The 18939-nt window shown below is 40.1% G+C and overlaps 1 protein-coding gene across 1 annotated transcript; it reads left to right on the top strand.

The window, feature by feature from the left end:
* The first annotated feature begins 8959 nt into the window (after nt 1-8959).
* On the top strand, nt 8960-15606 carry tmx1 (thioredoxin-related transmembrane protein 1). The gene is made up of 8 exons (XM_026151529.1): nt 8960-9204; nt 9538-9653; nt 9913-9958; nt 11296-11424; nt 13549-13594; nt 14794-14895; nt 15024-15090; nt 15183-15606. Exons 1-8 carry the CDS (start codon nt 9041-9043, stop codon nt 15413-15415), a joined length of 903 nt encoding a protein of 300 aa, XP_026007314.1. The 5' UTR covers nt 8960-9040; the 3' UTR covers nt 15416-15606.
* The last annotated feature ends 3333 nt before the right edge of the window (nt 15607-18939 follow it).

The following is an 18939-nucleotide window of genomic DNA, read 5'->3' on the forward strand; positions in this document are numbered from 1 at the left end:
CATTTTCTCAGTCTGAAGAGCATCAGTCTGATCTGCCCTGTCAGCTAATACCCAGGTGGTATCCAGCTGCTCTGCATTCAGGCTTTTACCTGTCCTATATTCTGTCCAGAACTCCAGTATCTGGGAATGGGGATTGTTTTTTGTTGCTGAATGTCTGACATTGAAAAAAATTATATTTATTACAGTGTAATAATACTTCCAGTTTAAGAAAATAACGTTTTAGAGGACAGAAAAGCTTTCTGCAATTGCTTATTTTTGACTTATTATCAAATAAAGAATGAGTAACTGCGTTATCAGGAAGATACCGTCCACATATTCATTTTCAAGCCGGAAAATTCAAATCCACACATAAAAGAGTGCAACACAAAAACATCATTTTTCAGACCTACTTTTTAAGAGGCTGAGTTTTCCTGCTCTCACCATTACCATCAAATAGGAAATCACAGTGTGCCATTTGTTTCACTGCTTTTATCACACACATGTTCAACGCATCTTGCCTTCACCTTCAGATCTGCAGCGTGCCAACATTAATGAGAATATGTGCGGGTAAATGGCCTGTAAATGGCCTGTATTTTATATAGCGCTTTACTAGTCCCTAAGGACCCCAAAGCGCTTTACATATCCAGTCATCCACCCATTCACACACACATTCACACACTGGTGATGGCAAGCTACATTGTAGCCACAGCCACCCTGGGGCGCACTGACAGAGGCGAGGCTGCCGGACACTGGCGCCACCGGGCCCTCTGACCACCACCAGTAGGCAACGGGTGAAGTGTCTTGCCCAAGGACACAACGACCGAGACTGTCCAAGCCGGGGCTCGAACCTGCAACCTTCCGATTACAAGGCGAACTCCCAACTCTTGAGCCACGATCGCCCCGAGTGTTAATGGCTTCCTCAGAGCTCCGGAGGCAGGGAGGTTGGGTTCAATTTGGTTGATGCAAAATCATAAAAATAAAACAGTGAGAAAAGAGTTTTCATTGTAATCACTGCCTAAAATACAGACTGATTGTTTGGGAACATTGTGAGGTTTACACAGTGTTCTGTCACCTCAGGGGATTAGAGTATTCAGATAAAAACAACCTTTTATGTTGATATTAAGAGAGAAAGTAGGGAAAGTAGGAGGAATACAATATGTTCAAAATGCGATTTATTGCCTGAAGTGCAATAAATCTAAAGTTAATGTAGTACAGAGCCAAATAAATGCAAATCTGTAACTGTAGTCAAATATTTGAGTGCATAGGGATGCACTGACTGGTTTTATCTTGTATGCAGACACTTTATAATACAAAGTTATCTATCTATCTATCTGGTGATCTACACAAGCTATGCACCTTTAAAAGAAAACACAAAGCAGGGTAAAATGAATAAAATGCTTTAACCAGTGAAATCTGACTATAACATGCAATTTATTGAAAATAACACTTAAACTGAAACAGGCTGTTCATAAGTTTATGACCACACCTCCAAAAAACTCGTAACTCGTAAGACGACCACACGAAGGGCATCTGCTGCCTGGAACTGTTGTCCATTTACTAAACTTCCCTTGCCATCCATCCCCAAAGGTTCTCAGTTGGATTTGGATCAGGGGAAGATGCAGATGGTCCAAAACAGTGATGTTATTCTCCTGGAAGAAGTCCCTTGTCCTGCAGGCATTGTGTACTGTAGTGTTGTCCTGTTGAAAAAACCAGCCGTTACCACACAGATGAGAGCCCTCAGTTATGAGGGATGCTCTCTGCAACATCTGGACATACCACCTGAAACTCCATTGTTCCACTGAAGGAAAAAGCACCCCAGACCATTATGGCACTCCTTCTACTGTGGCGCATAGAAAACATCTCAGGTATGATCTTCTTGTCATGTCAGCAACGTTTGAAACCATCAGGACCATGAAGGTTACGTTTTTTCTCTTCAGAGAATAAAACTTTCTTCCACCTCTTAACGTACCATGTTTGAGGTTTTCTTGCAAAGTCCATACGGTTAGTTCTGTGGTGTTCAAGTAGACGAGACGACCTGTGAAGATTTTTTTGTTTTTGAAGCCCTTCAGTCTCAAATGCTGTCTGATGGTTATGGGGCTGCAGTCGGCACCAGTAAATGCCTTAAATTGAGTCAAGGATCGTCCAGTGTCTTGATGGACAGCTTTTTGGGTCTTCCACTTCCACTTTTTTATCCCATAACCTTCAGGATCATTTAAGAAATTCCAAATGACTGTCTTACTACGTTCCAGCTCAGCAGTGATGGCATGCTGCGAGAAATCCAGCTTATGCAGCTCAACAACCCGACCACGTTCAAAAAGAGAAAGCTTTTTTGCCTTTGCCAACAGAACATCATGACAGTGTGACTACCTGACAGAAAATGACAATGAATCCACATTTTTGCACAGATTTTGACTTTTAAAGACATGTGGTCCTAAACTTGCTGTAAAACAGCCTGTTTCAGTTTAAGCATTGTTTTCAATAAATTGCATGTTCAAAAAAAAATGTTTAGTCTCACTCTCATTTCTTCTTGTTGCACGTTGAAGCTCTACTTGGAACCTTGTTAAGATCCAACCATGAAAAACATGATTTTTTTTTGCCATTTTTCAAGTGGTTTTAAACCTTTGATCGAGACTGTATCTTACAAAAGCTAAAAAGAATAGCACATCAGTTCCATTTCCTGGTCAATAAAGCTAATATCAGACCATATTTAAGGCATTATGACTAAAAAGAACAACAAACAGCTCTCAGAAATGGCATAAAAACAGACTTGAAGAGCTGCTGCTAGTATTTCCTCTCTTAATAGCTCACGTCAGTCTGTAGTGCTTTCAAAAACAGCCTGTTAATCATTAATTTTAAATTGAAGATCAGTGGTGGAATCCTCTTTAATAATAAAATTAAGATGTTCTGTTTTGTGAGCTGATTCCTAAAAGCAACCTTGCATCTTTTCCAGCGTTGTACTCAGGTAGTTGAAAATGTAGAACAATGGGATGGACTGTGTAGGACGAGCAGAATAAAGGCTTTTGTTCCAAATGAATCCAGGCCTTCTACCACACGTGCAAATCCAATTAGAGGAACCAGAGGAGCTGGCTTTCCCTTGCTGCTGCCTGACACATTTACATAGCCTCATAAAGAGGCATCCCAATTTGCACGCCATTACCCACGAATGCTCCTAAACTAATCTACTGCTCGCGAAATCCCAGTGAACCTGTCCCCACTGCTTTGTAATAACCACAGAGAACATGGAGAATGCACTTTGTTTATCATTAAATGAACATAAACTGCAAAACTTGCAGAATTATTTTCAATCACAAACACAAACAGAACAGCAGATAAAGTCTCTCTCATTTTAACATCTCTGACCTCGTTTTCCTGTAAAATACTTTCAGGACTATGCGAAATATATAACGTAGGCTTCTGGGAAATATACAAGTTTATCTGGCATTAACAGTTACATATAAACTGAAACGCAGCACATAAGTTACTTAATCTTGAGCCCATGACACATTCAATTACTTTTGAAGCAATAATCTATGCTTTTCACAGCCTCAGTAAAATAATAAAGTGTCAGTCGAGATTAAAGCGCTGGTCAGCGGTGAGTCAGGATGTTGGGACGTAAGCTGAGCTCAGCAGAATCAGTGGTACTCCCCAGCCCAGTGACCCAGTGTCCGACTGATCCAGTTTTAAGAGCACCTCCTCCTTTGTCACTCAATGCATCACCCCTCCCTTTCACTTCCCTGCACGCCACACTGCGACATGGCCACTTTGCAGACTATAAACCCCAGAGAACTGCAGGGATAGAGGGAATCACACTGCAGAGGCTCACTGGGCTAGGACACGCATAGCCAATACATAAAGGCCCACACTCCACACACACACATGCACACACATGCACATACAGACACCTTCACTGATTTACTAATAAAATCATGAAAAATAGACATATTGGACTGAAACAGGCATCTAAAACACACTAGAAAGAGAGGAGATAAACTGAGATGAAACTAAGTCTATAAAGAGAGTAAAATTTAAAAATTAGACAGGCTGTGGTAAAAATCAAGTCATCCTTGTCTCTGCCTGGGTGGCTGGCAGTGCTTCATAAATTTCGTTTACAACACATCACGTCGCACGCTGGTGCGTTCACTATTTTGCGTGGTCCTTTAACTCCTGAATTCGTGGTCATACGTGACATTTAGGAACAGCTTTTTACTTTTCAGAATTGGGTTCCAATAGAAGTTTTTAACAGCGTAAAATCCACCAAGTTCTTCCAAAGTTAATGACCTTTAGCTGGTTTCAGAGAACTGTGTGCTAATTAGTATTGCACTTCGAAGAGCTTATCTGAGGAGTGTAATTAATGCAAACCATCAGAAAAACAAATCATTTATCATGCAATGTGCAACACATCCAAATGCGGCACGCAGGTTAAATTCAGCATTGAGCTGCAGGGAACACAGAGAAGAAAACAAATGACGAATGGCACCTGAGGAGGAATGGAACTCATTAATCACTGGCTGGAGAGTTCAGTAGCTTGACACTTTGGCACTTTTGTAGGCTGCTGACCTGAAGGCTGCAGAGGCTGTGTGTAGCCTACAGGGTTTTGCAAATGAGAAAAGATATTATGCTGTTTTTAGTGTGGTTTGGGTATGAAGAGTGATATGAAAAGTGATTTATAGCTCTTGTGAGAGGAGCAGGAGATGCTATTTCAGTTACAAAGGCAATTACTGTAGTTTGGATTTTACACTGAGGAAGAAAACTCATAAAAGTGTAATGTAAAAGGAAGAACAATTGGTAGAAAATAATAAAAAAAAATCTACTTTATCTCACCTCAGCTCCCTTTTTACACATGACTTACTGATGGCACACGAATTAAGCTGATCACTCACTGACAGAAGTTTCTAAAAGCCATAAAACAAAATTTTAAATGTAAGCTTTGACTTTACTGCGATTTGAAGACAATTTGAAGGCTTTACTGTGTCACTTTATAAAAACGGAGAGGTTTTGGCTTTAATGATGGCAAAAATTTAAAATGCAACAAGCATCTTTCTGATTCACCTTACCGACTTAAATTATTAATATTATCAGTTCAGTAAACGGCTGTCATGCTACAAGAGGAGTTGGTAGTGAATCCCTGGAGAGTGAATCACAGGAGGTGCTCGCTGTGACAGTGAGTAAGATTTATGAGAGGACATTGGGCAAAATATAAATTCTCACAGGTGATTAGGAGCGCTCCAGTGGCTCCAGATGTTGAAGGGGATGTTGGACCAGCTGGTATTGAGATGTAATTGCCAAAGTGGGCTTTACTACTTCCAAGTATGTCTAGTGCCATTCATCTATCAGCTGGGAAATACCTTGTCTCCGATTTTGCTGACAGAACACCTTAGAGAGGGGTCACGGGAACAAATATACTAATACAGAGGATGGAGTGGGAGGGCAATAACGAGGACCAGGTAGTTCTCAGATAGCTTTAAATAAACATCCATTCATCCATGATTCCTTCCTTCATTCCTCCGCTTATACAACCCAGGACTGTGGGAATGAGAGAAAAAAATATCTATCAGATTAACTCGATGTCTTTGGGTTTATCAAAGAAAACTGGCAAAAAATAATATATTTTCAGGCTGAATGACTGAACCAAACAAAAAAAAGTTGTATTAACCAGACCTTCCTATGCTGTAATACACACAAAGCAATCCTAACATTAATGAGTGTTGTGTTAGCAGCTACAAATACTTAGAAAAAGCAAAGGTATTTTCGCTGAATGCAATGAAAATGCCTCCACAATTGTGGGTGAAAAACTTGATGCTTAACTGTAAAGAAGAGTGCTGAAAAAACTAAACAATACGAGGACACATCACCAGTCAGCTTGTCTTTAGAGATAACTGAAACATTGAGTTACAATATTTAAGTGGAACAAGCAAAGTTGAATATGGAGTTTGAGAACGACATAGAAAACCCAAAGAAACTTGTCCCACATGTGTGTTGCGTAGCTGGTTTGAGAGGATGTTCTTCCTCCTTACTCCCACACTGTGCCACTTCGCACTCTTGAAATTACTGAAATCCATTAGCTATCACGTGGACAGTCTGAGAGCTTCGTGACAGCACAGTTGCACATAAAACGAAGCACCGATGCCCTTTACATCCACACAGAAGTAGAGCTGCAGGAGCATGTAGGTAAAAGGAAAGAAGGAGAAAATTATGGCTGCCAAAAAGACAAATATCTACACTTGTCGATGCTGCAGAACGGGTGCCAAAGTGCATTTTACTGGCCTTTTTACATTTCACATTTTACCTCATGTACAAAGTTTTGAAAGTGTGAAAGTTTTCAAGTTTTACAAACATTCAAATTCAACCAACATTATTATCAGCGTGTAGTCTGTATATATTACTGCAGCTGTTAGCTTTCAAACCAGGTAGTGTTTGCGCGTACCCTCCCTGTCAATCACGCTGAAGGACAGAGAAGGTAACAGGAAACAAAACAACATTAAAGAAGAGGATTAATGAGAGACTCGATGGGATTGAGTTTCAATATAAATTCTTAATACAAAGAGTAAAAATCTACTTTGTTTATATTTGCAAGTGTCCTGTTCATGTTATGAAAATTGTGATGAGACCATTTGCAGAAATAATTGCTCAGGAGCAACAGATGGATGCATAAAATTGAATTTTACTCTCCAGATAAGGAAACACAGCACATCTTTGCACTATGGAAAAGCAGCTATGGCTGACCTGGAGTCATTTTGCTTAACTAAAACAAACAGCGCTAAAAACAAGGCTCCATCAGGCTTAACCTTAAGTGGAGGCATTAACTCCAAAAACATTTTATTTGATGCAATATAATTGCAGTGTTTGGCGAAAATATGTATATTTCTCGTAATCTGGTAAATGACCGATGGGACAGGCTGGCAGCAAGGTTGCCTGGCATTCGGTGTTCTTAATAAATCCACGATCCAGGAAAATTACTGGTGCTGTTGTTGCTTGAGACACACAAGAAATCTCAGAGCTTGACTTTGCAATGTAACCAACAATTTTCTGGATTGTTTGTCTAATAAAAAAATGACTCAAAATACTATTCACCTAAACGTGAGTGTGAACCAAACTAAATACCGTTGCAGACTAAGAAACCCTAAACCTTGTAAGTGGAGCAGCGCCGATGGCTGGAGAAAGGGGACAATAGTAGGGGCACAAAAGGATGTCATCTGGCGGGTATTTTTAGAGCGTGAGGTGCAGTGATAACTAGAAGCTGTTGCAATTTGCCTGCAGGTTCCCAACAATAATAAGTGCTCTCATTCTGGGGTTTACTCTGAGTGACATCCTCTCATGAAGAGAAAGAGGACTGGCTCAGACACACATACACTTGTTTATAGGTGGGAAACATTTGCCTTATGTGGTTGCAAAGAACAAGCAGTCTTTTCTGGAGCATTTTGAAGCATATAATAGTATTTGGCTCACAACCCACTAAACGAAATAGCCAAACACAAGAATGTTTTGAATGCAGAGCCTAATCTCTTGATGTGAACTCTCTAAAAGGCTTCAATAAGACATTTATGAATTTGAAGGCAGGAAGGTGTCTTTTATCTTCAGGTCAAATCAGCTTTGTCTGGGGAAACAGTCATATATCTTGTTTTCATTTTTTTTAAAGCCTCTTGTGATGTAATTTGTACCAAATTGCTTTAGCAATAGTCAGTACTGAGATATTAGTACTTATTAGTGCAGTGCTTTCGACCAGTCTGGCAGTAGAATGGATTTAATCATTAGGTAATACTGAGATCTATACATTTTTCAGTAATAATTGATAAATTATTGTTTACAGCTAATAAAAATGTTTTTAAAAATGCAGAGAAAGAGGTAGCCAGTAAGTCCAAACCCACATTACTACAAGAGCTACAGTTTCTTTCTTTTTTCCCATTTTGTAAAAACAGTAGCACCACCTGCTGGTAGTTGGCGTTTACTTAACAACAAAACACGAATATTTTAAAGGAGAGATTATGCAATGTTTGCTTTGAGAGTGTTGATGCAGAATTATAAGGTCAGAAGCTTCATTATGCCAAAAGAGGAACTGTGATACTGCATGAGGAAGTCAGGAGTGGCGGAAAAGCATGTGAGGGCTGGTGCATTTATGAGAACAGCAAGACAGCATTGAGATGTGCAATAGGAGTGACAGACTGGTTCAAGAAGGGGGTGGGATCGGCTCTGAGGCCCTTCTTGTATGGAGTGGTAATGGACAGGCTGACAGATGAAGTTAGGCAGAAGTCTCCTTGGACTATGATGTTCACAGACGTGATCTATAGTGAGAGTAGGGAGCAAGGGTAAGAGAGCCTGGAGAGGAATAAAAGTCAGCAGAGACAACACAGAATACATGAATGTGAAAGAGAAGGAGACAGGTGTAACAGTAAAGATGGAAAGGAGTGAAAGTAGTGAAGGTGGAGAAGTAACAGTCAGTGGACAAGAGAGGTGCAGGCAGGAATAAAAGAGGATGGCCGCAGAGAAGTCCATGGACGTAGGAGGACATCCAGAGGAATGGTGTGACAGAAGAGGATGCTGGTGAGATGGACCCCAGTGAGGAGTTGTGCCAACCCCAAAAGCGAGCAGCTGGAGGAAGTAGAACAAGATCATGGGTGATGAGAAAAAATATAAGGTAAATAAGCACATTTCTGCTCCCCTTTAATGCTTCTAATTTTTTAAAACACAAAAGGAATAATGAAGAAAAATCCAGTGTATTTGCCAAGTAAAGCCAGGAGGATTCATGAAATAAAACAAAAATACATAAATAAAAACATAAAAACAGGTATTACTAACTGTTCTAGTTATAAATTGTTCAGATTAAATATATTTTCAAATATATAAATAAATATACATTTTAAATATTTATAAATAAATATAAATATTAAGAAATAAAATAAACATTGAAAATGTATGGTTCCAGCTATATTTTGGAGAAAAATTAATTAAAAATAATTTGAATCGTCAGCTGACCGGTGACGTTTAGGCGCACAGCGGAAGTTAGGCACAGCGTGTTTGCTAGCTAGCTGCAGCAGTAGCACCCAAGAGCACCAGAGGCTCAAACATGTTTTCTTTACTTCTGCAAACGAAGCACACGTCATGGATATACTTTTCACTGCTGGGAATATGCTTTACAACGTCGCCACTTTTGGCCAAGCCGGACAGTCTCAAAGAAGTAACGGATGCTAACTGGGAGAAGATCCTGACTGGGGAATGGATGATTGAATTGTCAGTGTCTTGCTAACGTCCGGTGCTCACAACTAGTCAGCTAGATTTATTTTTAAACTCCCATAAACACGAGTCCAGCCGTCTAAAGGCAACGGTCATTAGTTTTATTTAATTGTTATCTTTTATTTCGACATGTAGTCAGGACAAATTCAAATTGTTCAGCTCTGCTAACAGCTGCTATTTTTAGCTAACCAGCTTACATCAGTTGCATGGGGTTCACTTTGCTAAATAACAGACTCATAATAACTCGTAGATTAGTGGTTATCTGCACGGTGAAAGTGATAATTGTGCTCCTGATTTGCGTCTTTCTTTGTGAAACTTGATCTCCATCAGCTACGCACCCTGGTGTCCAGCGTGCCAGCAGCTCCAACCAGCGTGGAAGGAGTTTGCGGACTGGGGAGAGGACATGGGGGTCAACATAGCAAAAGTGGATGTGACAGAGCAGCCAGGTGGGTCTGAATGACCGCTCCCATTTACCAACTACACAATGACTTGTACACATGAAACAAAGCTTTCAGGTCAGTTCAGGAAACCTCTCTGTGTTGGAAAGGATGATGTTACAGATTTGGCAATGATATGGCAACTCTGCAGTGAGTCAGTCATTGTTTTTCCAGCCTCTTGTAAGGTGTTAATACTAATGTTGGTCTGTAGCTGAAGATCACTTCAACATGTCTGTCACTTGGTGTACTTGTCTCCCCCCTTTCTAAGGTTTGAGCGGGCGATTCATCATCACTTCACTTCCTACTATATACCAGTAAGTTCATGGTTATTTTGTGGTTTTATTTACTTCCTCTTTTAAATGAGTTAACCCAGCCGTGCAAGCTGTTGTTTTATCATGGTTTGGTCTGTGGACGGCAGAAAACTTTGCATTGGGACTCTTAAGTACAGTAGCAGAAATAGGATTTATAGGATAGGAACAAAAACGTTTTAACTGGTTTGCCATAGAGTTCAAAGAATCAGCTAAAAGTAGCTGCAGTAGGAAACTATTCCACAGTCTTGGTGACTCGGATGGAAAGGTGCCGCCCCTTCTCAGTCTTAATCTTATATTTAGTCTTGTATGAGGAACAACTAGTAAGTTCTGACCCTGTGATCAAGTCTAACCTGCTGTCTTTTTCTCCACATTTCCTTCATGTTTCCAGTAACAATGCAGTACAGTCAAAATGCCACATAGTTTTCAAAATTACCTAGCCTAAACTGCCAGAGTTGAAGCTAAAGTTTTCAGATTGCAACAGACCAAATTTTTAAGTGAAAAAAAAAAAAGAATAACCTGAGGCTTCTTTGGTGCCCCTGAACTAGTAGTGTGTTTATTTTCCTGTAGCTCACAGTGAGTATTGAAAGATTGACCCGTGTCTCTGCACTGTTTATTTGGCTGACTAAAACAGATTATAACAGTGGCTCTGCTTTAGTTGTTCTGGCTGTGCCACTTCAGTTTATATGTGCAGTACTAGCTATATACTGGGTGTGTGTATGTTTGTTTGTAGTGAATTGGCAAATTTGTGCAGGCTGAGCTCTTGAATTCCTGTCTATTCCTGTCTATTAGCAACAGATCTAAATTTATCCTTCTGAAGCACTGCCAGTTCAAATTGAAGGTTTATTATATTAGGAGCACAAAAAAGGAGTTACAGTTCAGCTCCTGATGGCTATCCATAGCATTACTAATTGCAGTTGCAGCTCTAACAGTTACAAAATCCGCAGCAAACAGGTGAGCAGCACCTATGCGTTTCTGTTTGTTTGTTTGTTTGGAATCAACAATAAATTCATCATATAAAATGACACATTATCTCTTCATAAATTGGCAGTGGCGTATAATTGGACCTGTGGTTCAGGAGAATGCAGAAATCATGACATGAAAACGTAGAAGCACAAATAAATTAACTTTCCCTTGATGCAGTAAAATACTTCATTCAATCATTTTTCATTTGTTTAGTGGAGAAAATTCAAATCTTTATCACTTCACTACTTTATCCTGCAGCTTGTCGCTCAACTTCAGCTCTCAGGCTCAAAGCCACTATAGCTGCTAAATGCACGCATTTTTTGATAGTATATCAGGCGATAAGATGGTCCCTATCTGTGTGAATCTGTGTGTTTCAGCTCTAAGGACGGCGTCTTCCGCAAGTACCAGGGAGCTCGCACTAAAGATGACTTCCTCAGCTTCGTTCATGACCAGAAATGGAAAGCAGTCGAGCCGGTTTCCTCTTGGTTTGGACCGTCTTCCTTTTTGTGAGTTTCAGTAATTCTCTATGCTATTAATGCTAGAGTTGTATCAGCCCGGGTTATTAGTTAAATTAGTTTTCCTTCACAGGGCTCTAGACTAACTTTTTGCCATGGGTGTACAGGTACGGCTAACTTCAAAAAGTTAGGCGTACCGGCACAAAAGTTAGGCGCACACAAATTTTATAATAATTTATATAATATAATGTGTTTTTCTGGATACACTGTGCTTTTTCAGCATTCAAAGATTGATGACACCGTGTCAGAGCACTGGCTATGAATTTCAGAAGGATCAGGCCTTAACTTAACAGAAAAGTTAGCAATAGTTCTTTTCCTATTACAGCTACATCTGTGGCGACCGTGGCTCAGGGGGTTGGGAATCGCATCTGTAACCAGAAGGTCGCCGGTTCGATCCCTGGGCTCTCTGTCCTGGTCGTTGTGTCCCTGGGCAAGACACTTTACCCTACTTGCCTACTGGTGTTGGCCAGAGGGGCCGATGGCGCAATATGGCAGCCTCGCTTCTGTCAGTCTGCCCCAGGGCAGCTGTGGCTACAACTGTAGCTTGCCTCCACCAGTGTATGAATGTGAGAGTGAATGAATAGTGGTATTGTAAAGCGCTTTGGGTGCCTAGAAAAACGCTATATAAATCCAATCCATTATTATTATTATTATTACATCCACTTCTGTCGTGCCTAGGCTGCTCACTAGGGCTGGGTATCATCACTGATTTCTATAATCCATTCGATTCCGGTTTTCAAAGTCCCGATTCGATTCAACTTAGCCTCAGACAGTCAAAAATATTATAATTCTGATCATTTATCAGTACTGACTTCATCAGAATTGTGAACATCACAGCAGATGCCTTTGTGTGAAAGTAACTGAGAATAAAACACAGAAAAACATGAAGGAGATTTTCCTGGTCTGGCTTTTTATAGCAGATAACCTTAAAAATATTCTACAATGTTCTGCATATAAAGTTTAAATTTCTTCAGTATTGAACAACAGAAAAAATAGGCTTTCTTGTCCGAAGTCATTTAAGTGAAAAAAAAGAAAAAGAAAAGAAAAAGACAGCAGCCAACAGCGCTGTAAACAACGGTAGACTGGTGGGTAATAATAATACAGAAAACAGAGATTGGAGACGGGAAACTGTTCTTGAAGTACAGAGAGAGATAGAGAGAGAGCTAGCTGTGCATGAAGTGTGTTTTTAATAGTCGTGGAAGCAAAACAGCAAAATTCATGATGACATTGATCAAATGTGAAGCGCAGTTTGCTGCTTCTTTTGCTGCTGGCTCGGTGAATTTTGGTTGGAGAGACAAAACCTGCAGCTCAGAATCAGCGCAAAAAGACGTAAACACAGCGTGGACCGGACGCATCAGGATCGCTAAGCTCCGACAGCGTGTCCGTCTACGGGCCGTCAGGTGAGAAAGCCGAGAAAGACAAAGTTGATTCTGATGCGTCGGTCCGTTCTGTGTTTACGTCTTTGTGTGGAATCTGTGTACCTGCTCTCATTTGCTGTTTGGTTGTTGTTGAAATGGTTTTGTAAGCTTTAATCTGAGAATCTGGCATTTCTGGCAAAACACAGTTATATTTAAAAGTCGATTCAGGATTTAATGAATAATATCGCTTTATTCACCTCCCACTTCCACCTGCACTTTCAACTGGACCACAGCCAATCAGAGAGGTCCCGCCCCTTACTATCTCTGATTGGTTTAGTCCACGATAGGGGCAAAATGTGTGTCTGTTGTTGACCACAGGGAAGGTTGCAGTTTGTTTGTTTTTTTGCTACCCGAACAGTTGGTCGCACAGGTGCAACCAAATATATTTTTTTTAGTCGCACCACTGAAAAATTTGGTCGCACTCTAGAGCCCTGCTTCATGTTCAAGGTAGAATTTGTGATGGGAAATGATTCATTCTCCATTTATCAATTAGTTTAATAATAATGAGTCACTGTTGTCCTTTGAAAAAGCAGAAAATCACTTGAAGTGTTTACTCTTTTCTTCATGATGCTTTTAAGTGAGACACAAATGCACACCCTCCTGTGCCGCTCCTGTTATTTTTGTCTTGGCTTTGTAGTGACGTGAGAGATTGAAACAGTGTTATATTACACGCTGTCCTCCCCTCCTCTGTTGACAGAATGAATTCAATGTCTGCTTTGTTCAAGCTCTCCATGTTTATCCGGGTAAGTGAGGATTTCTCTCTCAGTGCTGTAGGTTATTATGCATATTAAGCATTTATTTTGTGTGCATGTCACGCCTAAAGTGAAATTACATGTTGAAATTAGACTTGCTTTCATGTGCAAATTGTAAACTTCTAATCCAGTTTTACGGAGCTGGCACACTGGATGAAAAACAAATGTAAGTGGACCTTACAGAGAATTGAGTAATCAAACATTACTCAGATAGGTGGAAACAGGAAATTTTGAGGGAAGCCTTGCCCAGCTTAATTGAATTAGGATGCAGAGTTAAGACATACATCAGTTGCATGGGGTTATGACAGATGGCTTAAGAATGGCTTTACACATTGATAAACGCACCAGGACACAAGTAAACTCTACCACATACTTGATGTTTCAAATATATTTTGAGTATCTCCGTTGGCAGCTTTGTTTTAAATGACAGTTTAAGTGTCGTGATATCTTACTGTTAAGCTGCTGATGAATATTCCCGAATCTAATTCAGTTCAGCTGTGATACAACTGTGCAATAGTCTTCAGCTGCCCCTCATTTCTTTACATTTGTTTCCAAGGAGTCCCGCTTTCTTGTGAATATTTTTTAACAGTCTTGAGCAATCGTCCTCCAGACTGTCTGAAGGTCTTACAAAGTTTTTCTTTTGGCATTGACTGCATTTGGCTGCATATTGAACAAAAAGCAGTCAAAGAAGAGCTTCTATTCCTGAAGACTGCTTAAAGAAATCATAGAAAAGGCTTCCCTAAAAGCATTAAGGCTGTGGTCATACCAAAAATTAACTCTTAAGCTTATAAGAAGCTCACTTTTTGTCTCTTATTCTGTATTTCCATCTATGTTCAATAAATCTCTGCACCCTTTTCCCATTTTCCAAATATGGTATAAAGAAATTAGGGGAGGTTTAAGACTTTTGCACAGAACTGTAGCTGTTAAAACAAGAACTAAATTGTATATATAAGCTATAAAAACTATAGATTCAACTTTCAAATCTTTGGCGCTCTACCCTGCTGTACCTGTATAATCAGTTCAGCGTGTGGCCTGAAGGTGGCGCCAGATGTTCACTGGACCCTTCTATTGATGATATGAATTTTAGCTACATATAAACAAAAGCACGGGTTAAAAAAGATCTAAAGAATAATTGAATTGGGATGCTTTGTTGATGTGGGTTGAAATATCTCGTCTCTTGTGATTTCCAGCGTTGTCATAACTACATGACGGAGAAGCTGGGGATTCCCGTTTGGGGATCATATGTTATCTTTGGCTTGGCCACTCTGTTTTCTGGCCTGGCGTTGGGTCTGGTGAGTAATTTTGCCGCGCTTTGTCATTATGAAACCGAAATGATTCTGTTTTGAAGCTCTTACATCGTTCATCACAAATGCACACATTCCCAGTGGTTTAACGGTTAATCCTGTCTTGTCTGTTGCAGTTACTGGTGTTCATTGCAGATTTCGTTTTCCCCTCAAGAAGATTCTCTTCTCACGATTACTACCCAAGTGAGTTTTGTAATAGATTAGACTAAATACTAATTCACATTTATGTTATATACAGTAAGATACTGACTGTTGCTCCAAATGCTGCTGTGCAGAGAAACAGACTATGGATCAGGCGAGATTAATCCAGCAACAAGAGGATGCCATTGAGGCTGATGGCGAGGAAGATGACGAGGAGGAGGAAGAAGAGGACCACGACGAGGTCTGGAGAAAACGGAGAGGATCTCCCGAGGGCCGCCCTGAACCCAGGGGGCAGGCTTTCCCTGACGATGCCCTGAGGAAGCGGGTGGTGGGCAACCGGGGCGAGGAAGAGGAAGAGGACACTTAGAGAGAGAGAGCCTCCTCTTGACACGAGTACCGTTGAGACAGCAGAGTTGAAGGAGCCAAGTTCCTGAGCAGCAGTGTTTTTTTTTGTTTGTTTGTTTCTTTTAGAGCAGAGTCCAAAATCTTCCCGTTGGTCCTGTTCCTCACCCCCAAGATCCTAAAAATGCCTCACTTCTTTTCTTTTTCTCCCTCCCCCATTTTTTTAAAGGAGAGCTTTAGACTTTCGCCTCTGCTCTCTCTCTAAGCCTAAGCAGCAGACTCCACCTGGAAAAAGAAAAGCAGCGCTCCAGACACCTGTTTCTGAAACAAACGGTCTGGCTGAGGTTTAGGTATGGCGTGCAGTGCGGCTGGATTTTTGCAACGATGTTTATGCTATGCATTGTTTTTTAAATAAATGTGTTATATTTTTAATCTCTGAATTATTATAACAGGGTTGTAGGTTATCTATGTGGACAGGTAACTTCATTTAATTTGATTTCATCTGCAACTTGAACCCTAATGTTCACACACCTTTCCACTTTCTGTGTCTGATGGCGAGAACGTGGCGAAGGACGTCTAAAATGTTAGTTTTTCAGTTTGCTTGTTGCAGATTTAAAAAAAAAAAAAAAAAGGAGTGATTTGGTATTTTCCCACATTGACTTTTCTGTGGCTGTTTCACTATAAAAGCCTCCTTCTTACCAAATGGAGGCTTTTAAATTGAAGCAACTGTAGGAATCTTTACGTTTGTATTAGCCGTCGTGTTACAGCTATGGCTTAGACTTGGGTTTGAGTGCGGCAAACAGTGATGCTCGTTTTCTCTTTTATTCATGTGAAGTTAATTTAAACTCAGCCACAAGCTTTGTGGTAAATATTTTAAGTATATCAAATGCAAATGTGGCTACACTTGTATTTGTGACCCTATTTAGAATACTAGTTTGAACAGTTAACACAGCCCAGGCCGTATTACAGACATCCTCTTGACACAGGTACATGTGGGGCAGGAACCCTTCGAATAGCATCTATGCTATAGAAAGAGCGACGATCACATCACTCTTTCACTTTGACTAGGCTGTGTTTCTGTTGTTCAGCAAAGTACTAGGCCATCTTGCACAGATGTGATATTGAGTTTAAATTAAAGACGTGGAGAATGTTTTTCAGTAGATTCTTTAGTTTCCCCATAAGTTATCCTAAAGCTATTAATGTTATGTCTGATTTATTATCTGTTTCTAATATTTTTACTTGTGCTTCTTTGACTATGAAAAGATATTTGATTAAAAAACAAACAAAACCCTTTGCGAGGCCAGGTCTGCAACGCCGTGTAGGTGCGATTAAGAAGATGAACAATATGAAGACTTGGTAAATTCCTCTATCCAGAGCGATGTGTGGCATATCTGTACTAATGCTGCTCCGCTTTGAGGAGCAATAATAAAACTGACGTGTTTTCTTTTTTTTTTTCCCCTCACCAACATCACTTGTAAAAATGTCAAACACCTGAGCTTCTTTTATATGCATGAGTGACACACATCGTGCGCTGACGTCTCATTAACACTTTATGAACGATGGCACTCAAAGAACATTAACTCCTGTATACTTTTCCTCCTTTTAACCGAACTACAGACCCAGTACACGACCAGTGTTTTGTTACACGTTTTCGTTCTGAAGGGGCTTGTAATGACTTGCATTTATTTAGATTTTTTTTTTTCTATGCTGATTTTTATTCCTGAAAAAGCCAATTGATCATTTAGGTGATGGATGAAACTGGTTGTACATATGACTTGTAGCATTCTCACTTTACAGTGAGTCACCTGTGATGCTTGATTGTTTCTTTAAATAAAGGGTTAACTCTAAAAAACATTAACTTTTAGCTGTTGTTTTGCTTTTGCGTGATATTATTCTGTAAAATATACAGTTTGACAAAGATGCAAAAAGGATATTAAGCAGGTGAAGCGAGAAAATTGTCAAGTGGTAGATTTGACAATATTTGAAGAAATAAATTTGGTAAAGAGTTACTTGGGTGATTAAGACTCACTGGACACTTTATTACTATGTTATTACCAGATGGACCAATTTTGCATCAGAACTTCAGATGATTTACGGAGGTGCTGGAAACATTCCTCAGAGATTTTGATCGATGTTGACTTCATGGTGTCACAGAGTTTCTGCAGATTTGACAGCCATGATTGAAATCTCCTGTTCCACCACATCCCAAAGGTCTCTACTAGATTAACTGTCACAGGCATGAAACCAGTTTGAAATGATTTGAGCTTTGAGACATGGTGTGATATCCTGCTGAAAGCAGCCATCAGGAAGTCTTACTATCAGGATGTAGATGGTAAGCAACGAGCTTGAGGGGGCCTTCAGTGTTTAACAGTGATGCTCAGTTTGTGATAAGGGGCTCAAAGTATGTCAAGAAGATATCTCCTACACCATTACACCACCAGCAGCAGGATGGAGCCTTACTTTTCTATCAGCTTAAAGGAATTTGACTATTCTCTGCACTCTAGCAACAACAACAAAAAGACAGCTGCCACTCTGCGGATATTTTCTCTTTCTCAGATCATTGTCTGTAAACTGTTGAGATGGTTGTGTGGAAAAATCTCAGGATATCAGCAGTTTCTGAAATGCTCAGCTTGTCTCACACACCCATTCCCATAGTCACCTAAAACAACTTTCTTTCCCACTTTAATGCTTGGTTTGAACAGGTCATCTCGACCATATCTACACTCCTAAATGAACTAAATGAGTTTCCACCATGTGACTGGCTGAATAGTGCTTAGCATGGCAGCTTCTGGTGTGTAGTCAGAATAATGATTGGGAGCAGTGATACAGTCAGACAGAGACAGTACTCAAATAATCCTGAATTAAAATCTTTAGAAAAACTCAAGGGGTAGGTAAAAATCTTTAAGCTTTTTAAGTTGTTGTTTGTTTTAACTTTATGCAGTTTTGCATGCATTCTGTTTTGTTCTGGCGACCATTAAAATTAAAGGAAGTTCAGTAACTGTGCCTGGATGTTGGGTGGTTTTCTTCTAAACTGACTAAATTGGCTACATCCACTTAAATACAGTACATGGTGTAAAAGGCTGAATGAGGAAAAGTTTAAAAGGTGCTATAAATGTAGATGATGTATCATTGTTTAAGGAAATGCATCAGTGTGTAGCTGAATTTGATTACTGTACTCACTCTGGAGAGAGTTTTATCTTCTTCTTAGTGTTGTGCAGCAGCTTCTCCACATAAAGGATCACAAGACAAGTTGATTAAGAGACATGAAAACCAAAGGTCTGCCACATGTGCTCCATCCATCCACCCTCTTCTCCTTATCCTTATCAGGGGTCCATGTGTGGTCTGGAGACGATCCCAGCTACCATAGCATGAAGGGCGCGTACACTGTGGACACGTCACCAATCTGATGGAGGGATAACACAGAGAGACAGACAACCATCACACTCACCGTCTCACCTAAGGCCAATTTAGAATCACTAATTCACCTAACCCCACCAATATATACTATATTCTTGTATACATGAAAAAGTGATCACAGCTTAAACCTGG

Source organism: Astatotilapia calliptera, chromosome 19 (assembly GCF_900246225.1).
Source record: "Astatotilapia calliptera chromosome 19, fAstCal1.2, whole genome shotgun sequence".
NCBI classification, from domain to species: Eukaryota; Metazoa; Chordata; class Actinopteri; order Cichliformes; family Cichlidae; genus Astatotilapia; species Astatotilapia calliptera.

Bases quoted from the DNA above. Each gene is read 5' to 3' on its own strand.
- tmx1 (XM_026151529.1), top strand. From the start codon at position 9,041: ATGTTTTCTTTACTTCTGCAAACGAAGCACACGTCATGGATATACTTT. The intron at 9,205-9,537 runs GTCAGTGTCTTG...GATCTCCATCAG, and splicing joins GGGGAATGGATGATTGAATT to CTACGCACCCTGGTGTCCAG. The intron at 14,896-15,023 runs GTGAGTAATTTT...TGTCTGTTGCAG, and splicing joins CTGGCCTGGCGTTGGGTCTG to TTACTGGTGTTCATTGCAGA.